General features: G+C 44.2%; 1 protein-coding gene across 1 annotated transcript in view; it reads left to right on the plus strand.

Annotated features, from left to right (window-relative positions):
• Positions 1-1,248: 1,248 nt before the first annotated feature.
• REXO1 (REX1, RNA exonuclease 1 homolog (S. cerevisiae)) overlaps positions 1,249-22,645 on the plus strand; it is a 31,314-nt gene continuing 9,917 nt past the window's right edge. The window contains exons 1-9 of the mRNA XM_010184047.1: positions 1,249-1,291; positions 7,967-9,729; positions 12,778-12,879; positions 15,303-15,504; positions 16,150-16,313; positions 18,131-18,268; positions 19,201-19,324; positions 20,376-20,489; positions 21,674-21,811. Of these exons, the coding sequence (XP_010182349.1) occupies positions 1,249-1,291; positions 7,967-9,729; positions 12,778-12,879; positions 15,303-15,504; positions 16,150-16,313; positions 18,131-18,268; positions 19,201-19,324; positions 20,376-20,489; positions 21,674-21,811 (2,788 nt within the window). The remainder of the gene's footprint in view (positions 1,292-7,966; positions 9,730-12,777; positions 12,880-15,302; positions 15,505-16,149; positions 16,314-18,130; positions 18,269-19,200; positions 19,325-20,375; positions 20,490-21,673; positions 21,812-22,645) is intronic.

Genomic DNA, 22,645 nt, shown 5'->3' on the forward strand with positions numbered 1-22,645 from the left:
TTTAGGACGGTAATTACCAAAATGTCACCGGTGTATGTCTTTTTTTAACTGAGTTTTGAGATGAAGAATAGGAAACCCACTTGATGGTAAGGTCAGGATGTCTTTTCAGGTAAAAAAACATCACGGCTTCCCAGTGGTTAGGGATCTCATGTCATTTAACTAAACTGTCAGTTATGGCAGGTTTCCTGTGGGCGGGCAGGTGCAGCTGCTTTATGTGTTGGGATTTCAGTGTAGGCTGATGGGCCATGCTGAGCTTTGGTCTTTCTGCAAGTGGCGTGGCTGTGGGGAGGCTCAGCCCTGAGCTTGCACGAGGCTCTTCCTTGTTGCAATTACAGACACGGAAAAAGCAAGAGGCAGGAGCAAACCTTCTCTGTCAGATCAGAAGGATTTTGAAGGCTGAAGTTGCTTTCAAAAGCTAAAAGTTGGGGTCCCGGAGGCAGTAGCCTTGTACTGGTGTGTGCAGGCTCCTCTCCGCCTGCCACAGGAGCCCTTTGTCTGCTCTTAATGAATTTCTCTCTACAATGTCAAATACCTTCCCTGACGTTTAATCGCTTCCTCTGATTTTTTTCCTCTAGTCAAACACTGCAGTGCTGGAGAAGTGGAAAGCAAAATTCATTAGCCCAGGATTTCCCAAACCACGTTCCCCTGCCCGCCCTGCGCTGGGCGAGGTGGGTTGGAGGTGCTGAGGTGGCGTCTCGACTCACGTAGCACAGGCGAGGCAGTGGCGCTGGGCTGCAGGCAGGCACTGACAGGCAGCGCCAGGTCCATCTCCCTGCCCTGCAGCCTCCTTTCCTGCCGGGACTGAGCGTGGGCTGCAGGGATGGAGAAGTTGGGGTGGTGTTGGGCTCCTACTTGGGGGGCCCGGTGGAACAAGGGGATCACTTAGCACTGGGGTTTGCTGTTTAGGAAACCGCTGTGCTCACCAACTTGGGTTTCTCCAGTCAAAAAGCAACGTGAACAGCTGGTGAGTGGGGAAAGTACGATGTAAAAAAATCCCCCCAGATGGTAGTAGTAGCGCTATGAGAGTAGAAAACGGCCAAAAAGCCCCTGCAGACACTTGAGTAAAACCCAGCCTGACTTGGGAGTAGATGAGGGTGAAGGCGGGACTTTGGGTTGGTAAGTCCTGCCCTAATTATCTCTGCAGCCCAGAAAGTGCTGTGTCAGCACATGGTCAGTGGTATTGTGCCATAAGCCTTTGCCGGAGTGTCTTAGCAGCACCAAGCAGATATTAAAAGCCTCAAGTACAGCATGAACAAATATCTGCAATATTTATTAACTGCGGGGAGCTCAGGTAATTCTTTGAAGTTTTTTGGACTTGCTGTGGAGTGAAGTTGGGCTTTTGTGTGGGTTGCAGTGTGTGAAGAAACGGCTGTGAGAGCAGTGCCACCTCCAGAGAGGCTTTCATGTGTTGGCCATTCATTTAGCATGAGACTTTGGTCCTAAGGGTTGCATCCCTGAAGATGTGTGGACTATGCAAGAAGTCAGCTCTGCTTTGGAGGGTTTGGTTTGCAGGGATTTTCATTTCTCTGTGAGATCCAGCGTTTTTAATAAAGAAAAGATCCATGCTGAGAAGCGAGGAGTGTGCTGGGTTTGTGGGTTAAGAGTCTGTGGAGCTGCAGGTGGCTGAGTCGTAAAGGAGCTGCTAAGTATTAATTCCAGCTTTTGAGTTTGCTAAAGCCAGACAGGTTTTAAAACCAGTTTAAGTTTTGGTTTTAGTCCGGCTGTGACTTTAGTCCTTATGAAGAAGTTTTTTTAATGTAACACAGCTTGAAAGGCGTTTTTCTTTAGTTTTTAACTTTGTTTCTCGAAGTGTCCAGCTGTGCTTGTATTGAAATATTGTTGGGGTTTTTTTGTTGTTTGTCGTTGGGTTTTTTTCCTAAATGAGAATTCTTCACCTGAAATAGTTAAAGAAATAAGACACGTGTTGAGAAGATAACTTATCTTGAGCAAGCCAGCGGCTGGAAAATTAAGGGACTGATGGTTGAGAAGTAGTGTTACTGCTTGTGACCGTGCTTCAGAGTAAGTTTTCAAGGCAGAGTTGAACAGAGAGAAAAGAAGACACCACAATACTTGAAGGATTTTATACTCCTTGCCCCCACCTCCCCCTGCTTCTTTGAAAGGACGACTTGCTCTACTAGTTAAGTTTTGGAGTAGATCCTTGGTCTTACCTAGCACTAATACAGGAGATGTGGAAATGTTTTCTGGTCTGTCTTTTTCTCAGAAACAGAAAATAAAATAAGTCTCCATTATTTTTTTCTTGTTTTTTCCAAACAGAATTTCAACTTTTCTTGTATATTGAGGAATAACTTTAAGGCTAAAATGAGAGAGGGAATGGAAAGATCTCCAAAGAATCCAAACACTGAATATCCAGGTTAATGTATCATCGATTTTAAAACGGTGAGACACCTGCGTGCTGCCAGGCTGCGGGGTTGGGGTAGGAGCCTTGGGAGCAATCGTGGTATTTTGGGCGCCAGCCTTTGCTTTCTGCCCCTCTCCTGGCAAATACACCAGATAAGTTTCTCACGTTCTTTTCTAGCTTATGGGAGAAATGTGCCGATGGTGTGATTTCCTCTTAGGAAAACATCACATTTATCACATCTTGATGTGCCTCATGCTCTTTGACTTGTGCTGTTGTTTTAGTGCCAGAGCAGGTGGGTCTGTAAATCACGGTGGCGATAGAGGAATGTAAATGATGGCTTTTGCATCCTTGAATTTAACTAATGTTGCTGTGTGAAGCAGTGGCAGTCCCAGCTGTCCTCCTGAACCATCTGTGAGGCTATCAAGAGGGTGAAGCGACCATATTTAGTAGGTTTGAGGACCTTTTAGATGCCTTTTCTGCTGTGCCAGAGGCAAAACTGGGCAATGTTGCTTTTTCTTGAATAAAGTTAGGTGTGTGCTGCTTCCCTGGGTGTTGGTGTCTTTGAGGGGTGTGCCCTGATGTCCTCCTCTAAGTCATTCATTCCCTGATAACGCTTCCTGCTTGGGAGTGACATGGCCCGCGTTGGAGCTGCGCCCGTGCTGCATTGAACCCACTCGGGCAGGTCCCGTGTGTCCTCGCCGCTGGGGCGTCTAAGCTAAGTAAATGACTTATGGCTTGGACAAGGGTGATGTCTGGCTGCTCCCATCCCTCGGAGCGACCCAGCCTTCCCTGTGGTGGTTGTGACACCCGCCAGTGAACCCCGTGGTGACTGCGATGGTCCTTCAGTGGCAACGAGTGCTTGCGTTGGCTGGCATCTGGTGAAACCATGCCCTGACCTTCAGCAGGCTTTGTCACAGCAGGTTTCAAAATACCACAGTGTGATGGATGAGCGTTCAAACTTTTTTTGGCCTTGCTAATGTAAGACTTTCTTTTCTCATATTTGCTTCCTCTTTTCCACTGAAGAAGTGACCGTTTTGGTTCATGATGTACTAAACAGCAAACGCAAGGAGAGGGACGCGTAGGGAGAGGCCAGCTTGGATAAGACTGGCTGTGAAACATCTCAAACCTTACTTCCCAAATCTTCTTGGACCAGCACAGAGTTATCTATGCTTTCTGACCTTAACAATTAAATTTACTATTTGAAAAGAGAAAGAAGGAGCAAAACGTAACATTAGGAGTAGGGTTATATTTAAAGTTGAAGAAACATTTCTCTTAGCTCCTCTTACCTGCCCTCCTTACCCATTTACTCCAGATAATTATTTGAAATGTACTATTTTAAATCTCAGTGTTAATTATTTCCAAGTGGTTGGATATTATAGTTAAGTTAATTGTTGGAAATTTGCTTTGGGTACTTGCAAATGAGGCCTGCGCCAAAAACTGCCATTTCTTTTGCGCTGTTTAATTCTGAAGAGTACCAAAACTCAGCCTGCTGGTAAAGCCTTTTTGAAACATTTTGTTTCTGAGAAACCGCTGTCTTCTTCTTTGAAGCATTAAATGAAAAGCTTAAAATAATTTTCCAATGGCGATAATTTTTCTGTAATTGCAAAGGTTGTCCGTTTGCTAAGTACTGGCACTGTAAACACAGGCAAGCTGTTAAGCTAACAAAGCTGTTCTGGTGACGTTAAAATAAAAATGCCTTTTTTTTCCCCTCCAAAGAGGTCTCCTAACAGCTTTGACCTTCTCCATCTCCTGATGAATGCACCCTTTGTTGCCAGCTCCAGGTAACCCAGGAAAATGGGTGAATTGAGCGGTGTTGGGTCTTGAACGTGTTGGCTGTCCTTTGGCCTGTGCTGGTTCCTCTGCAGCTTGGCCAGCAAACCCTTCTGGTTTGACATCCTAATTGCTGTAAGTTTGGAAGTTTCTAATTTTTGCCTCCGTTTTGTTTCGCAGCCGTTGCTGCTGAAGTTCTCTGTTACATCTGGATGGAAGGTGGTTGTCATCCATGTCTCACATGCGTGCACGAGCTTGACGACTCTTCCAAAACCTGCAGGTTTACAGTGACCAGTACCCGCCCTACAGTCGGGCTTTTCTGTATTTAAAGCATCTCAAGTATGTGTTCTGGTAGGGTGCTTGGAAAAAAAACAACGACATCTTTTCCTCCAGAATGATTCACTGTAAAATAAGGTTTAACATCAAACAGGTGACCTTGAACTGCCATTATTAATTTAATGTCAGCCTTTGTTTGCTACCGTCGCCTGTTGCACAAACGAGAAGGACCAGTGTGCAGCAAGGAGTCTTTAGCTTAGAGAAGCTCTGTAATAAAACAGCTCCACCTCAGAACTGAGGCCTCATTTCCCAGCGCTGTCGTGACTGTAACCAAGAAAAAACCCAAACAATTAACCTTGGTTTTTTTGAGGAATCTTCTTTTCTGCTTCTGTGTACTCTGTGCTGAAAGGGCTGATTTTAGTGCTGTTCATTTTGGTACACTCTAAAGTAGTTCTAGGTTAAATGAGTTGTTTGCTGAGGTCCTGCGTAAGCTATCAATAGCTTCTTGTGTGTAGTGTTGATATTAACTTCATCTTTTTGTCTCAGAAGGAATGTTTTGTATGTCTGAGGTACACTAATTTATTAAAATAGTTTGTATTTTAAAGAGTGTCCTGGTAGCAGTTTAGTTCACAATCCTATAAGGAGCTGTTATTTCAGGTCTCATTATCTCGTCATTCTCAAAGGACAGTGTAGATTCTCCATTTTATGTCTATCCAAAAAGAGTTATTTGGCTACATGGTGCCTCTTGCTTACTCATTTTGCTTCAACAGAAACACTGCAATATTTTATTTATATATATATTAGAAAAACCCTATAAAACCCCCTTCTGGTTGTGTTTCCACTACACGATCTGCAAATGCATCACGGCCAAGGGCGACGGTGCCGCTGAGTATTGTGGAGCCCACTTACACAAGTGTCTTTCATGGAAAAGGTAGCCTTTGATCAGCAGCACTTGAGTAATCCATCAGGCCCCCTCCACCCCTACAAAAGAGCTCTTTCATGACGATATCTCAAAGGCTGCTGGCATTCTCAGAGGTCAGGTGTATTTTTATATCTGGTTGTGCCATTGAAAGAAAATGTGCAAATTGGTTTTATAGTGTAGATGAACAGCAGAGGATCAGGCATCAGGTCTATGCTTGGGTTGTCTTCTACTTTCTCTGTATCCTGATATATTTAAAATAGTTTGCTTTTCTGCATGGACAAGGTGTCTTCTGTGTAGTTTGTTTTGTTTTGGTCGGTTGTTTTTTGTTTGTTGTTTTTTTGTGTGTGTTTGTTTGTTTTTTTATTTTATTTTGGCAAGTCTTTGGATCCAGACTCCGTGTCCTTGCCCCTGTTTGTTTCTAAGCCAGGCAGTGCTTATCTCTGCACAAGCTGCTCCCTTGACAATGCTTCTGCTAAATTTTAGGTCCACCTTGAGTTAGAAGGCAATAGGTGACTCCTCCAGACCTCACTGCGCCGGTCTGCTCTACCGCTATGGGGTTGATGTTTCATGAAGTGGTGAGCAGTGAGGTGGTGGGCATGGAGGGCTCTGTTCTTTATCAGCTGTTAGGCTAATATTTATACCTAATTGTTTTGATCATCTGTTAACATACATTGGCCCTGATGATGATGCTGTATGCATCTAGGTTTGTTCCTGTTGTTTCCTTGTTACCTGCATTTCTCTTGGGTTTCTTTTTCTGATGAGAATCTGGATGTCAGTCTCTGCTGTTCACCATCCTCTGAGAGACTCTGGTTTGCTGCTTCCTCCCTCCCGTTCTCCCCCAGGGTTTGAGCTGTGCTGGACACCGAGATGGGGAAAAGCAAACCCTAGATTTGGAAATGCTCTTTGTGTCTTCATTGTAAAGCACTTTGCAGTAGGTGAAGAAGGACGTAGTTATAGAAATATATCACCTTGTTCCTTTTTTCACCATATTTCTGGTCCTAAGCACAGCTCAGAGCCTCCTTTGGAAGACGGTGACATCGTGCTGCGGTTGCCCAGAGTCCCTGCTCAATCAGGAGCTAATTGGTTTGGAAAAAAACCTCTTCATACCCAAGGGTGTAAAAAGACTTTTATGAAACCACTGCCTTTTATTTTAACCCAGTCGCTATTATTCTGCTTCCTTGGAGGCTACTTCTGCCAACTGCTAGATTCTTTTCTTATTACTAAAGGGAGCTGTGCAATTCATGGATCTTCAAAAAAAAAAAAATCCAAGGAAAACCTTAATCTTAAAATCTTGAAAAATGGCAGAAATGGCTGCTGTAAACACCACTGCTCATTTCTGGCTGTTATAAGGAATTGTCTCATTTCTCTTTGGAGAGTTGTTTGGGGTTTTTTCTATCTTTTATCTCTGCTTGTTGTTTTGTTCTTCTACATATGCATGTTGGAAAGCCAGTTTTACCACTATCGCTCTAGCAAAGAACAGGAAGTTCCTCTGGAACAGCAGCATCTGGAGACACCATGGTAGAACAAGGATTGGGAACTGTTCCAAGTCAAAAAGCAGCCATTACCTTACCTGTAGCTCCTGTTAGCTTGCTAAGTGCAGTTATTGCTGCGTTCCTCTATTACGAGTCTTAATTCTTCAAGGTGAGGTTATTTTCTTGGCTGTTTGTTGGCAGGCAGGGTACCTGAAAGTTGGGAAGGTAGGTGGGAGAGTTTGGGATGCCATGGCAGAAAACAGAGCACATTTATGCTTGTGACAACTGCTCCTTTTCAAGATGCATGTTACAAGATGAGCTTTGATGGATTCTCCCTTTGTAAGTTGTCCCTTGGAGAAGTTGCTTTGGTGTTTCTGTACAGTTCCATAGAGTGGATCATCACTCACCAAAAACCCTCAGAAGAGCCATGCAGCGTGGTCGAAGCGTATCCTCTGTTCATAGTCCTAGAAATACCCGTGTAAGAGAGGCCACCAAAGGGGCTTTTCTGAAAAGACAAACATCAGAAAAGAGGCATATTCTGGGTGTTTAGTGTTCCTGTCTTGATGGTTGTTCTGTTGTGTTGCTTTTGTACCTGTAGTTTTTTCTTACTACCAGCACTCAGTTTGTCAGTCTAAATGAGACTGATTTTCCTGCAGCTGCTGTGAGCAATACTGAGCTTTGAGGAATATTGGAGGCTTTCAGTGGGCTTTAGGCATTGGCATTGATAAGTGAGAGCCTAATCCACAGTTTTCACACTGGAATCCTCTTTCCTTCCTTGGTCGCTTCATTAAATTAAGCAGATAATTCTGCACGTACTCAGCTCCTCTTGGTCCCAATACAGTGATTATTCTTTGGTACCCTGAAGGATATTTAATTTATAGAGCTTTTCCATGAGTGATAAGAGCACTTTGTTAATAAATCCTTAGTCCTGAAGTCCCAGGAGTAGTTTGTAAAATCTAGTGCAGCCACATGCCTGCTGCTGGCCAGAGAACATCACTGGTGGCTTTTGGTATCAAATGTTTATTCTGTGGTGACGAGAGCATGGCTTTTGGTAGTGTCTTTCAGTGTTGGGTTTTGATGAGAGCAGACCTTTAAAAAGACCTTACACCAAAGAAAATTCTACCTACATTCCTGCCAGTAAATTACTTTTTTCTTTCTCTTTTACAGAGCGAGGCTATGATCCCTACAATCCAGAGCTTCCCAGGCCCTCGCTGGAGGGAGAGGATGGGGCCCTGGCTGACGTTACAGATGTGACACCTGGTATTCTGGAACTGGAGCTGGTCAACAAGGCCATTGAGGCAGTCAAAAACGAGGTTGAAAGAGAACAGAAAAAGTATGAGGAGCTGCTGGAAACGACAAAGGAATTTGGTGCTTCAGAGGCTTCCTTGCTCATTTCAAATTGCGCTGTGTCAGCTGCTGGGACAGAAAATGATGCATTTACCTCCTTAGAGTATAATCCAGGTAGCTACAACTTTAATAATAACTCAGACTACAACCCTACTCCTCTCGCTGCAGCTAGCCAGTCAAGTAAATACACTTTGGATAGTTCCCGATCTAAAGGTAGCTCACTGGAATACGTTCCCAAGGCTGTGGTACAGAATAAAAAATACAGTAGCGGTGTCACTAACAATAAATATGTGATTGATGACTCTAAGCCTTCTACAGATTTGGAATATGATCCACTTTCAAATTACTCAGCCAGGCTTTTGGGCAAAGCCTCCACAAAGGAGCCAAAGGCGGCTAAAAGGGGTAGGGTGCCTAGTTACGAGGAGTCTTACTCCCCTTCACGGAAGAAGCTCTGTGAAGTACTCGATGACGATGAAGTGTGTGCCAGGTTCTCTTCCTCTGAAGATGAGGCTGATGTGGAAGATAAGACAACTTCTGTTAGTTCCCAGTCAAAAGCCGATTCTGAAAGCGAGTCAAATGATGGCTTTTCCAACCACGAGCAGAGCACCAAACAGGAGGACTTTGCTTCCCAGGATAGCAAAGAAACAGCAGTGGAATATGGCATGGAAAGCCTTCCAAGTTCACAGAAAAATCCTGCCAAAAACTTACCAGACAAGAATGCAAAAGCAGCAAAATTGTGTTCTGGTAAGAGTGACCAGGAAATGGAAAATAAAAACAAAGACTCAAAAGATAAAACAAAAAAGAAGAAATCAGATGTTAGTAAAACAGCTGGCCTCAGTGAGGTTGGTAAGAAGGAGAAAAGTAAAAACGCAGAAAAAGACAAAGTGCTCAAGAAAGAAGAAAAATTAAAAACCAAGAACGAAGAGAAAAACTGCAAAGATAAAAGTGTCAAAGTGAAAACCGATGGGAATGTAAAGAAACCTGAAAAACACAAGTCAGAAAAAGTAGATGGGCTTAAGAAAGAAAAATCCAAATCCAGCAGCAGTTCAGGGAAAAGCAGGAGTGAGGGCGTCCTCAAAGGCTCTAGCACAGAGAAGCTGGGGAGCAGCAAGAAAGACTCCAAACTGAAAACATCTGATGTGAAAAATGGTAAGGAAACATCTGGTCGTAAAAACAAGGAGAAAGGGACCAAGACTCCAGCACTGGAGCGGAAGAAAGAAAAGGTCAGCTCTACAGAAAAAGGAAATCCAAAGAAGAGTCGGAAGCAGCGGAGTTTGAGTCACGTTGACCTGTTTGGCGATGAGAGTGGAGATGACAATGACAAAGGCCAGCCTTTGCCATCCGCGTTACTTGACGTGAGCTCGGACTCAAATGGTGATGAGAGTGAAAATGAACGGACAAAGAAAACTAAGCGCTCTAAATTGTCGAAGTCGTCATCGTCTTCCTCGACGTCTGATGACATTGATTATTCCATCCTGGAGAAAGACTTGGACTTTGAGTCAGATCCAATGGAAGAGTGTCTCAGGATTTTTAATGAATCTACAGATGTGAAAACCGAAGACAAAGGAAGGCTGGGGAAACAGGTAATGCTGCTTGAGATGGGTTGGTTCTCTCACCTCTAGATGTGAAAGGATTCTGGTTTAGTTTAGTGGTGGTGTTTATTTCAAGAAGAGGTCTATGGAGGGAGACTCATTCTTGTCAGGACTGAGTGCTTTGAAGAGTCTGCACCTGAATTTAGCTGCTGGGTTGAAAGCTGGTGTGAAATGTAAGGATGCAATTCCCCTTTGTGTGGAAGGCCTTTAGCTTTCAGAGTTATCAGTTACTTCTGTCTCCATCCAGCATAAGAACCATTGTGGCTTGCATGGCTGGAGAAAGGGCTTTGGAGAGTATGTTGTGGGTGTTTCAAAGCTAATCCAAGTTTGCTAATCTGGGTGATGCCTTCTGGTTGCAGCATAGTTTAAGGAACGTAGTGGCACGTAGAACCAGGACAGTGTGTTGGTGCAAGTCAATGCAGCTGGCACTGGACACTTTGGAGACTCCCCGAATTACTGTTTACTATTTTAAATGCATACTGCAGATATTTTATGAGCATCTCTGCATATCTTGTAGGTGGCACAAGTAAGAAGCGAAGAGTAAAATGTCTTTAAAATGTACGAGGGAGTTCAGAATAAGGAGGTAAAAAGCATTTCATAAAAAGGCTTCTGCCAGTGACTGTGAGGAGGTCCCCAGAGGATGCAAGACCCTTGTTTTTCAAGATTAAACCAGAATGGAGCAAGTGTAAAATGCCAGAAAGCAGCTGCTGGCAGTGATCCTCTGCCAGCCTCTGGAGCAGGGGAGTGGAAGCAGCCAAAACTCATCCTTCATCTTCCAACACCTGAGTTCGGCTGGGCAGCAAGAGCCAGCCCTTGATCCTGGGAGCTGCCTGTGCACCGGCAGGATTGTTTGACTCTCTGTCAAACCCAGCATGCCCAGGTTTTCTGGCTGGGATGATTTTACTTGCATACAAAGCAGATATTCAGGGAACCGGACTGGAAAGGGCTTTAAAAGTGACAAATATGACAACATTGAGAAAACACCCCAAACTTGTCTAGCGTCATCCACCTGACTGTAGTGCAGAAGTATCAGGGTTATGGTGGAAACCTGATTTTTCCTGGTGTGATCGATTGTCAACTTTCAGTCTAAAAACAGCATCAGGAATTGGTGCCGGTTTTCAGGCTTTTGTTCTCTGGGTGGGTGAAGTGGCTGTGAACAAAATTCTTCCATTCATGGCCATGTGGAGGACAAAGTGAGCAGGGATCTGCAGTGGGGAGGAGAGCTCATCTTTTGAATAGAATAGCTGGACTATTACAGCTTTTTGCTGGACTATTGAAGCTTTTTGCTGAACTCTGTTGCAATAATGTCCCCGATCTGTGCAGAGGGAAGTCTGTGTTGCTGACAAGTAAAGACCTTTTTTACACTTGTATGAAAGGCCTTGGCAGAAGTAACTATATAAAGCAGTTCAGTGTAATGATTTTCTTCTGAACTATTAAGCATTACTTGATTTTGCTTGTTTAAAATTCAGCTGTTCATTCTTCAGTGTTTAATATGATTCCCAGCTAGGAAAGAGCACTTCATTTTTGGCTTTGTTTCTCCAAATTACCCAGTTGAAGTGAAAATAGTTTAAGGGCACACAGTCTATAGCGGGAAATAGTAGTGCATTTAGAGCTTTCCAAATAGAGGGTGATTCAAAATGGGCTGAATTTGGAAAGTGCTGAACCAGGGGCTGCCCTTCCCTGCAAACAGTTAATTCTGGCCTGGAGTGACAATGTTCAGCTGTCAGCAGCCACGTGCATTTCCTTTGCACTGCTTTACCTTTATATCCCTGCGCTGAAATAGAATTTTGCCCCTGTTTTGGAAAGGGAGGAACAAGCATTGCAGTGGAAGGGTCCTTCTTTGAGAGGTGGATGTTTGTAAGTAGGTACCTGTTTCCCTGCTGCAGTTCTGTTTCGTGGGATTGGTCACAGGGAACTTTTTTTGTTATTTATGGAGTAATTTTGTAGATGGAGCCCACGTTGTTTGGTCTCAGTAAGGTGCTAGTCTGGAGGGAAGGTACATGTGGGCAGTGAAGTACTTTTCCATCAGGAAGGATGTCTTTGTGAGAGAGCTTGTTAGGGATGTAACTGAATTAACAGACTTACTGCATTCCTAGAGAGCGATGTGATTCAGCGGGAGCGCTCAGCCAGAATGTCCCTGTGGTGATGAGCACGAGCTCAGCCCAAGCGGAGTCTGAGCCCGATCCCAGATCCAGCCTTCAGCTCCCTCGGTGAATTTCTAAGAGCTTGTCAGGCTCATCTCTGCTCAGAGCTTTGCCAGGGGTTGTGTTGGAAAACCGTGAGCAAGGTTGACTGGAGAGGAGCTAGAGTTCTGTGGAATAAACTTGTGAAGTGTGTTGTGTAGGACTGAACAGCTGACTCAAATTCAAAGAACATTTTAAAGTGGTTTCCCTCCTGCCCACAGGAGCAAGTCTAAGGTGTTAGCTCAAAAGCACCTTCAGCTGGAGAGGTGCTGTTCCCTTCTGGGTTTCTGGCCGTACAAATGTGTCACCTGAGGATTTGTCACCGCAGCCTTCCTGCAGACACGGCTGTGGATAAAAGTGCAGCGAAATGTCTCCTTAAATGTGGAGCGAGTGCACTGTGGTTTGGTGTCAAGTGGGTTGTCAGGATCTGCTGTGGCAGCACGTTACGTGTAAGGGCAGAAATGAGTCATCTCCCAAGTTCTTACCGAAAAAACCCCAAAACCCTCTGGATTTTCAGCTTGCCCTACAAGGGGAGGTGTCCGAGCAGCTGCCAGGGGAAGGTGTTGGAGTCTCTCAGGGCAGGTAGGGGCTGTCCTGACCAGGCCACTGCTGCCTCGTGCACAGCTCGTGGAGTGTCTGCTCGGGTGGGAATGTAATGCTGCTCTTCTCTGGCTTCACTAGTGGCTCTTGGGTTCAAAACAAGGCTTGTTTTAGTCGCGCAGCAGCTGGCCATGTGTTGTTCTCACTTGCCACCTGCGAGGACTTTCTGTTAACCCAGAAGAAGAATTTTCAGTTCTTTGTTGAGAGGGATCTTCAAGTCTATTCAATTTTTGGAAGCTTGTTCTTTTTTTTCCAGATATCCAGAGAGGAAGGGAATGAAGAAAAGACAGAAGATAATTTAACTACCTTGTTTCCTGGCCAGAAAAGAAGGATCTCTCATCTTGTCAAACAAGGAAATGTAAGTGCAGCTCCTGAGAGGAAAGGGTTAGATTCTCTGAAGTGGAGATTTTCTGTCTTGCTACGACACTGGAAAGTGACACAGTCCCAGGTGCAGGCAGTAGTGTACGAGTTATTTGTGCTGCAACCCTCAGGTCAGGTTTCTTTCTTCCCCTTTCTGGTTTCTGAAAAACTTGGGTAGGCTTCTGTTGCCTACCAGAAGCAACAGAATGGCAGCAAAACTCTTAGTGAAGTTTCATAAAACCAAGGATAAGCTGCAGAAGAGTAAATGGGTTCTGCACCTTTCAACTCATTGGGATAGATTGAGGTGTTAATTTTTCTAAAGTATAGCTTCATTCAGTTACTTAGATAAAAATTAGCTGGGCACAAGGTCAGTCTGCATCTGATGGTACTTTTTTGTTTTGTGGACCTTAAAGATAGCTGCAGGAATTTTATCAGACATTTAAAACTGTGCCCTGTATCTGTTTTGGATCAGCCAAGGTATCAACAGTAACTTGTCTGATACTCTTCTTTCACAATTGTGAAAATACTTTAAATACAGAGGAGAAGAAGAATTAAAAAAAGCAAGCAAGACATTCTGATTTTTTTTACTTCTTTCTCACTGGATTTTAATTCATGTTTTCTCTGAGGGTTTAATGTGTTTCCCTCCAGGTGCTGAGCACAGATTAGTCAGTTTTATGTTCCAGCAGGTTAACAATGGAGACTTGCACACTGATTTGAGCTGAGCAGTCCAAATTAATTGTTCTTTCTTTCATCCCTGTCTAGAAAAGGTTTCCTTGCTTTTAATAATTTCAAGCCCTGAGGTCAATACAATGCGTTTTATTTAACTACATATCTTCAGCCAGTTCATGTGCTTTGATAAGAGCCCTTTCTTCCAAAGTGGAGAGATAAGAGTCTGGAGCAAATGGGTTGGAAATTCATTAACTCAAATATTTATCGTAAATAGGTGCCTTTTAGACATGTACAAATCTTTACATACATTTTCTTAATGTGACAGCTGATTCCAAAATGCTTTCCAAAGATGGGAGCCCCAGCACAGCCATTTCATGGACAAACAGAGCCGATCTGGTGTGCTCAGCAGCAGCTGCCATGCACAGGGATCTGTGTTCCCTGGACTATCTCAGCTCGGCGCTGCTGCTGCCACCACCAGATCTATCCAGAAGATGCTGTAGGACCTGAACTGCTGCTTTTCCACACAGAGTTCAGGCTCATGGTTTGCTGTGTACCTCCAAGTTGAAGATTTGTACTGTCTTGCTTGTGGTTTATAGCTCAAGGACTAAGCAAGCAGAAGGAGAGGGAACTGAGTTGTAGTTTATTTGTCGGGGGAAATGGTGGGCCAAAGGAATTGAAGGTGAGGCAGAAAATGAGTGTCCTGTCCTGCTTGGAAGTCTCTAATTATCGTTTAATGGCTGACTGCACTCAGTTTGGTATCCAGAAGCTGGTGTCTGCATCAGAGACCAGGAATGCAGGAGGTGCCAGCTTGCCCACAATTTGTGGTCTCGGAAACGCTGTGTCACAGGTGGGCTGTGTGAGTGCATCCTCCTCTGAAGGCATTTAAGGAGGGAAGGCCTGTTTCTCAGATTTCAAAGGTTCTTAATAGCATGGAGAAGTTTGTAGTACTGCTGCTTCCCTTGTACTTCTGCAGAAAGAGAAGAAAACTTCTCTCTTTGCTGACGTAATTTCTGGCACCTTTCCTGCAACCTAAATTTGGACATCAAAGAAAATGCATGTTTAACTTTTGTGCCAATAACAGCTGAAGCACTGAAATGCCTCCAGAAGTAAGCAGGGGCAGAGCCTGCTTAAAATTCGGAGCTCAGTTTATGTAGTGCTCTAATCCCATAACTACCCATGTATGTGAGACTTTCAAGTAGTTAGAGGAAGTAGAGACCTGAAACAAGGCTGCTGAGAGGCTGGGAGCTGCTGTAATGCAAGGGTAGACAGCACTGGTTCTTCAGCATGGAAAAGTCAGGGAGAGAGCTGTAAAACTCGGTGTTGTGTAGCAAAGGGGAATGGAGAACAATTGGTCACTTTTTCCTTGCAATATAAAACATGCAGTAGGCAACACGGGGCTAGATTAATTTTCTAGTGCAAGACTGTAAAGCTGAGAGTGTTGACAGAGTCTAGAGTGGGTTAGGCACAGTGATGAGGAACATCATGCCATTAAACACGCAGTTCAAATACCACCTACCAATTTAGGAACGTGCCAGAGTGCTGGGAGACCTTGCCAGAGGGTGAGTCAGGAACGTCATGCTTTTTGGTGGGTGACTAAATACTTTGTTTTGGAAGATGGTTAGGATCTTCTCTCAAAAACTTGTATTTACTAGCAAAGAAGGGGGTTGAAGAAGAGAGACCTTTCTTGACTGAGTGGAGGCTGGAGACTGAGCAGGCAAGCGTGCTGGCTCTAAAACCCTGTTGTCTGTGCAGGCAGAGGTCCCAAGCAAGCCTGTGATCCGGCCGTACCGTCCCCCCACCGCGCAGGAGGTCTGTTACCAGAGGATCCAGCTGGCTCAGCAGCAGGCGGCACAGCTGGCTGTGGCCGTTCAAAAGGCCTCTCTTTCTTTGCCAGGAGAAAAGAGGAGGATTGCTCATGTGCCAAATGCAGCCCTTTCCGCAGCAGCCAGACAAAGTAAGCCGGCAGCGTTATTTGTGATCGCGGTCCTGTCCTCCCCCCTGTAAAAAGATAGTGGCTTCTCTTTAAACTTCTCCTGAGCAGGTATGACTCTATCAGGAGATGCATAGCATTGGCCGTGACTTGCATCTTGCTGATAGTGGCCAGGGGAAGGTCTTTCCCCTGTGAAACTCCATCCTGTTCTGAGCAAGACAAGATGTACAGCCCCTGTCTGTCTCATCCAGCCTCCCTCACTTCAACCTGTTCTTTTTCTGTTTCTTCGTTTGCTCTTCCATTCAAGCCTTCAGAGGTGGCACAAACAGGAGGGAAGTACTAATTAATGCTGATTGGTATCCCTTTGTAGTTGGAAGGACTCAGAGATGATGTGATGGGCAGTTAGTGCATTGTGGCTGACAGGATTACCTCTTTAAACTCTGATGACTCAGTTACCCCAAAATAAACTGAAATGATGCATGTTTCAAGGCAAAAGGTTCCTTCGTCCTTGCCTGGAAGGTGGTAAAATTACCCAATTTGTTACCCTTTGGAGGCTTCCATTCAAAAAAATCACAGCTTGCAGCACAGGCCTTCTATAGTAAGTTAATTCTGGCAACTTGAAGCCCAGTGGTATGATTTCTACCCAAGCATATTTTCTGTTTCTTGCAGGCCTCATGAATAGTAAGGCGACTGTTGCTGGTAGGAGTGTCACACCTTCCAATGACTCTGAAGCACCCACCGTTTCTCTGAAGGCTTGCACCTTGGCTGGGATGGCTTCAAAGACCACAAGCACCGTCGTGCCGAAAAGGATTGCACACGTTCCCTCCTTACAGGTAAAAGAGATTTTGAAGTCTTTCTGGTTGTTTCCTGTTGAGGGTGGTACATTTAACCATGCTGCTCTGAATTTAGCACTCTCTGAATAGTAATGTTTTGATTACGTTGATTAAATGAGTTTGTTTCTTCTTGTGGTTTTCCTCGATAGCATTGTATAAAAAATTAAAACACTTGAAGGGTAGGAGCTTAAGAACATAGAAATACTTAAGTGCTGCTCTGATCTCTTTGAATATTGATCACTCATTGTCAGTTTGAGTCTTCTGTTGTGCTGTCTGGGTCGGTGTGTAGCTGAGTGTGTCAAGGACTTGGAGCCTCTCATGATCAAAAGGCATGGCTGGATTAATGACCTTCCTGGGCTCTGTGGGCCATGCTGAGGAAGGTGATTATGTATAATGTCCCGTAGTTAAAATATAGTTAAAATGTGGTCATTTAAACTTCATGTTGCTGTTAATATTGGGGGAAATTTTTTTTTTCTGGGATACCTGCCCAGCCTTTGGGTACTTTGGGAATGAGTTCCTCAGCAAAGAAGTCTCTCGCTTCCCCATGAACACTGGGGAACTTGTCACTTGCTGAGACAATTCCCAGTAGAGTTCCTCATGCAGCAGCATGGGGATGGCATGAGAAGCTCTTTGCTGGAGTGGATGACAAAGAATGTGATTAGTGCCAGGACTTGATCAAAGATGTCTTTATTGATGATATCTTGTGTCAAAATATGTCATAAAATACTCTAATGATTTCTGTAGGAGTGAAAAGTCATTTCTTCCTTTCCCATCCAGAAAGCTACCACAGTAACAAACAGCTTGAAGCTGATTAAAAATAAAAGAAACAACTGAAAGAATAAAATATTTACAAGCATTACAGAGGTACTTGAGGGTATCATATTAGAAGTTGAGAAAAGATGTAGATATAATGAAGAGGAGCAAATCTCCTTGAACAAGGTATCAAAGAGGAAAGTGAGCGCTTTTCCCATTGCAATAGGACCAGTGGCTCCCCTTTGAATGTGGCCATATTTTCCACAGAGCTCTTTCTATTACAGATTGCAGCGGATGGTTTGGTTGATGGATACATCTTGGGTGGGATAGAGACTGACAAAAGAGAATGTACAGTTGCCTCTCCCAAAAAGAGGCAAATTGTGTGATAAACTGGTGTTAAGTAGAAAACTGCAATGGTAGGTCATAACTCAGTCCAACAGGCGGTTTTTATGCTTGAAGAACATGTCATTCAATTTAAGGGGGAAATCCTTTCAGGAGCATCATGATTGGCATTAAAAAGGGAAGAAAAACCCCAATGCAGTAAAGTTAAAGGAACTCCACACAAAGTGTGATGATTTAGCTGGCTGCCAGCCTGGAAGGACTGGGCCTCCCATTGTCTCTTCACAGCCAGAACAGTGACAAGAAAACCATGTCTGTCATGCACATAACCGATGTCATGTGTTCACGTCTCCAATTCAAAGCATGGTGCTTGGTACTTGCTAATCTTGAATCTCTTAATGCAAATATCATCGTTTTTGTGGTCTGGAATGCTTGTATGTGTAAATGTAGTGTTGTGACTAATGCCACCGGGAGTCCTTGGCGCTGGATGAATTGCATAATGAAACACGGTGGTTTTTTGAAGTAGTTCAAATACTGAAGGTGGCACAAAAGCTTCAAGTGGTGTTTTTAATAGCAAAAATGATGCATGTTGTGTTTAGCTTTGGGCAGATTTTCAGAAAGGAAGTCATGCCACTATTAATAACATAGCAGGAAATATGAGAGTCTCAAAGCAACATACTACTTAAACCCCGAATAGCCTCTTTTTCTCTCTGTCTCATCTCTAGAGCGCCAGTTTACAGAGGCCTGTTATTCCAACGGAATTTGGTGCTAAAGTCCCAACAAACATTCGTCAAAGATATCTCAATCTCTTCATTGATGAGTGCCTGAAGTTCTGCTCCTCCTCCCAGGAAGCGTTTGACAAGGTCTGTACTGGTGCTTGCTTCTTATGAATAAAGGTTGCAGCAGAGACCTCCTAAAATTGCAGCAAACCCAGAAAACTCTCCTGTCCACATGCAGTTCTGTAGAGGAGACTGGCATTCAGTAATTCCAGACTGGACAACAGAAAGTGTAATTCCAGTGGGAGTTTCCAGTTGGAAATCCCATCTTTCCCTGCCTTCGTTAACATACACGATCTTTTTAATAACTCCAGAAGAGGGACTTAGGGGAGTGTGCATTTTGGTGAAGCTGGACAAAAGGGCAGCCAACACCTCCTGGAATCTAAGTGTTCAGCAGAGGTAAGTGTTTGAGATACAGATCTGATTGATAAAACTTGCTGCTTACGAACTGCAGGGCTTTTAAGGAGCCTTCTAGCAGTAGGGAATAGTATAGTAAGGTTTCCAAAAGCAAAGTTGAGAAAGTAATGCATTTTTATTGGAAACTTTAGCCATCAATTAGAGTTAGGTAAATATGAGACATAACCAATGTCATGAGGATTTCTTTTGTGGATTTCACTGTCACAGCTCCCTAGGGGGAATATTCCTGTTGTATCCTAGGAGTGACTATTTGCCAGATTTCCTTTTCTTGCCAGTTAAGATCTTGCACTGCCTTTGAAGCAGGGAAAAGAGCCTTTCCCAGGCAGTTCCAAAACTGCATTGTTAATCTGTCAGGGAAGGTTTTGCACAAAAGTGCTTCTTCCAGCACTTTGTTTAAAATACTTGTTTTTCCTTTATTCACTTAAGCAAGCCCCAGAACTAGTATATTTTTGTTCTACATTATTACTCAATTTCTTGACAGGCAGGTTTGGGGTTTTTTTTGCTATCATACTTGGATTCTGTATTTTAAAAGCCAAACGTTTCTTTTCTCCAAAAGCAGTAGTGGAAAGAGAGTATGTAGTAATGAATTGCATTGTTTGCAGGCTTTGTCAGAAGAGAAGGTGGCTTATGAACGTAGCACCAGTCGCAACATCTACCTGAATGTGGCAGTGAACACCCTAAAGAAGCTCCGAAGCCTAGTGCCCAATTCCCCGTCCAGTACGAACAGTACGTACCACGTTTGTGGTTTAATAATTGGAGCCCTGCTTGGATTAGAAGCCATGGAGAGGAACTTGTTGAAAAGACAGAGCCATTTCTCAGAAGCGTTATGCTGAAAGGCAAACAACTCCAGTTAGCTTTCTATAGCCTGGCAAGCTTTAATGGGCCTTCAAGAGGCAAGTCCTGCAATGCTTTGTTGGCTGTCTGAACCTAAATGGAGATAATGCCACATGGATTTTTTTTTTTTAGCACAAGTTCTTTAAAATGAAAAGCCCCGCTAATGGAGTAACTTTCACATGATGCCTTCAAAGTGATAGACTCGTCCATCACCGCAGAAATCTGTTACACACATTAAGCTTCAAGAGAGAAACGAAGAGGGTTAAGACATTTCATTATTGGCTCTCGAGAGGGTACATTAAACAATCAATTTGTGCTGTTCTTGTGAATTTTTTTTTCCTGGTCTCTTCCCTTTTCTCCCCTCTGTCTTCATTACCTTCATGGCCATTAGTCAGAGCGGCTGAACTTGGGAGGCTGGCCTTTAGGAGAGGGCTGCCAGTTAATGATTAGTAAAAAGCACCTATCTGCCATTATCTGATGTGCTGAGCATATTCTAGAGCTCTGAAGCTCCTTTCGAAAGGAAGTTGAAAGATTCAGTGTGGGAGTCTGGTCTGCAGGGACCCAACAGTAAAGCCTCTTGCTGTGGGTGGGTGATCCCACCGTGCAGCATGTGACTGGGTTGAGTTTCTTCTGTACTTGGTCTTCTTTTTGCTTTTGGTCAGGAGGAGGGCTTGCTGCGCAGACTAAGCAGGTAGAGCTACCAGAGTTTCCAGGGGAACTGTAAAAATGTCCTTTAAAAAAGTTGCCATGGGCTGACAGTGCAAACAGAAAGCTCCTGGTAGTGCTGTCGTGAGAATGCTAGGCTACCACCTTACACATGCCAATTTCTGGAGCGGAGCAAGAATTCAAGAGGATAAATGCCGATGTGTAGTGCCCCAAACTCTAAAACTGAAGTCACTTAGGGTACCTGATCTCTGTCCTGTTTTGTTCTGTCTTGCTGCAGAGACAAGTAACAAGAAAGTGGTGTCCCATGAAGCTGTGCTGGGAGGGAAGCTTGCTGCTAAGACAAGCTTTACTCTAAACCGGTCAGGGAGCTTGAGAGCAGAGGATTTAACAGGTAAGACCCTGTTCCTGCGAGCTTATAACCTGTAAATTACAGCTGAAGGTGTAATGCTGTGACTGGGGAGAGCAGGATCTTGCTGATGTGTGAAATGCTGTGATTTATCTGCGGGCCGGTGTTATGAGTTACTGCTTAACTGCGGTGCAGTGCTGTGGACTCACTTGGTGATAGTACACCGTTCTGATCGACGCCTTCCTTGCTTCCCCGCTTTGGGCTGTGAGTTTGCTGGTGTAGTCTGCGTGGCTTTGATGTAGCATCAGTAACTGTCCAGAGCTGCCTCTCATGTTTTGGGTATTGCTGACTTTTAGGCTTTTATTTCTCTCTGGATTTTACTTCAGCGTTCTTGCCCTGCAGCAGTACTTTACAGTGTGTCTGTCATTAAAAGGCAAACTTACAAATATCTCCATCTGCTCTGCGGGGCTTATTTTCATGTTTATGAATGTCATAGTAAGGTCATATCGTAGCCAAAGGATTGTGCCACAAGCATTATTCGCTTTGGCTCAAATCGGTCATGGGTATTTTGGTTGCCAAGAGATGTAGGCAAATTGTTGAGGAGATCAGAGAAGAGACGGGAAGGCCACAGAGCAGAAGGAATTGACATGGAGAAAGCTTAAAAGGGCCTGTATAGCTCAGCTAAGCAACATCAAAGGGTACACAGCAATATTGGAAGGGTTTAACGTAGCAGTGAAAGAAGGGATATTGAGCAAAGTGCAAGAAGTTATAATTATTCTGTGAAATGAAATGAGCAGCCTGAAATCAACAGCAAGAAGAAAGCTTCTGATAATGAATTTTTTTAGCTGGCTGTGGGTGGCCTTTGAGAGGTATTCTTTGGATTGTGTTACAAATTATTAGTTAAAGTATTTAAAACATTAAACTGAGACAGGTCTCATGTTAGTATTAAAAAGACCTGAAGATGGGCCCTTTGGAGGAATCCTGTTTCAGCTGTGTTTTCCAGACTTAATGCTGGTTGTTGAAGAAGTTAAAAATCAGCTTGTACACCAATGACCAGGTTTTAAAAAATACTGCCCTGGCACCTATTTCCCTGTCAATCCCGAAAAAAGGCAGTGGAAGCAAGTTGAAAATAGCAGGAGTCCCTGTCAGGAGGCTTGATAAAGCAAAAAACAGTAAGAGAAACAGCTCCTACTTAAGTGATCCGGCTTCAGCATTGTCTTTGTGTGCAGGAGCTGCCTTGTACCGGCGACTAAAGGAGTATCTCATGACTGAGGAGCAGCTCAAGGAAAACGGTTACCCAATGCCTCACCCAGAGAAGCCTGGCCGCGCTGTCCTCTTCACTGCAGAGGAGAAAAAAACCATTGACTGTAAGCTCTGCTGGCTCTTTCATTCTTCAAGATTTGCTAGATACACTACAACTGGAGACACCTGTGCTGCTTGCAAGTGGTCTTTTTGTATAAAGATGTTCTCAGTCTTAGCATGGAGCCATTTGCTGTGACCTCTGTCTCCACAGGCCAGCTGGTTGCAGAGGAGAGGAGTGTGGCTGCAGAAGTCTGCTGCCTTGCTAGAGGACAAGTTTTCTTCAGCTTGCATGTCTTGAGAGTGTTATTTTTGACAGGAGGTTTATAATTTGTGGCACGTAGGACTATGAGGCTGAGTGAGGTTTCTAATTGCTGCCAACAAATATGAACTGGTCAGGTTGAATTCCCTGGACAAGCTGCTTTCGGCCACCCCCTCTGAAGGCACACACGTGTTATGCACTTGCTTGCTCTGTGCAGATTTTGACTATGAGGTTCGTTGCAGTAACCTTCCAGCCACCCTGTTGACAGTGAAATGGCTGGGGAGAGGCTTCTGGTTAGCATCTGGTGACGCTCCCCTCTTCCAGGGGAAGGTTTTTTTTGGTGTCTCTGTCCACAGGATCTGCTGTTATGGTGTGATATGGACCAGCATTGTGCCAGGCTGGTTTGCAGTGGGTCGTGCCTTGCTGATTTAGGTTCCAGTTTTCTGCTGGATCTTGTGACAGCGCTGGGCCGAGTAGGTCCTAAAAGCCATTTTTGCAACTGAACAAAGTGATCTCCCAGATTTTCTCAAGATGGGGTGGGATCCTCCTCTGTCTGAATTATCTGAGCTGCTGTAGCAGGATTTATGCTTCTCAAACACTGATTAGAGCAGGCAGTGGTGCAGCAGGAATAAAAACACAG

The sequence above is a fragment of the Mesitornis unicolor genome, unplaced genomic scaffold, assembly GCF_000695765.1.
Source record: "Mesitornis unicolor isolate BGI_N332 unplaced genomic scaffold, ASM69576v1 scaffold2925, whole genome shotgun sequence".
Classification (NCBI taxonomy): domain Eukaryota; kingdom Metazoa; phylum Chordata; class Aves; order Mesitornithiformes; family Mesitornithidae; genus Mesitornis; species Mesitornis unicolor.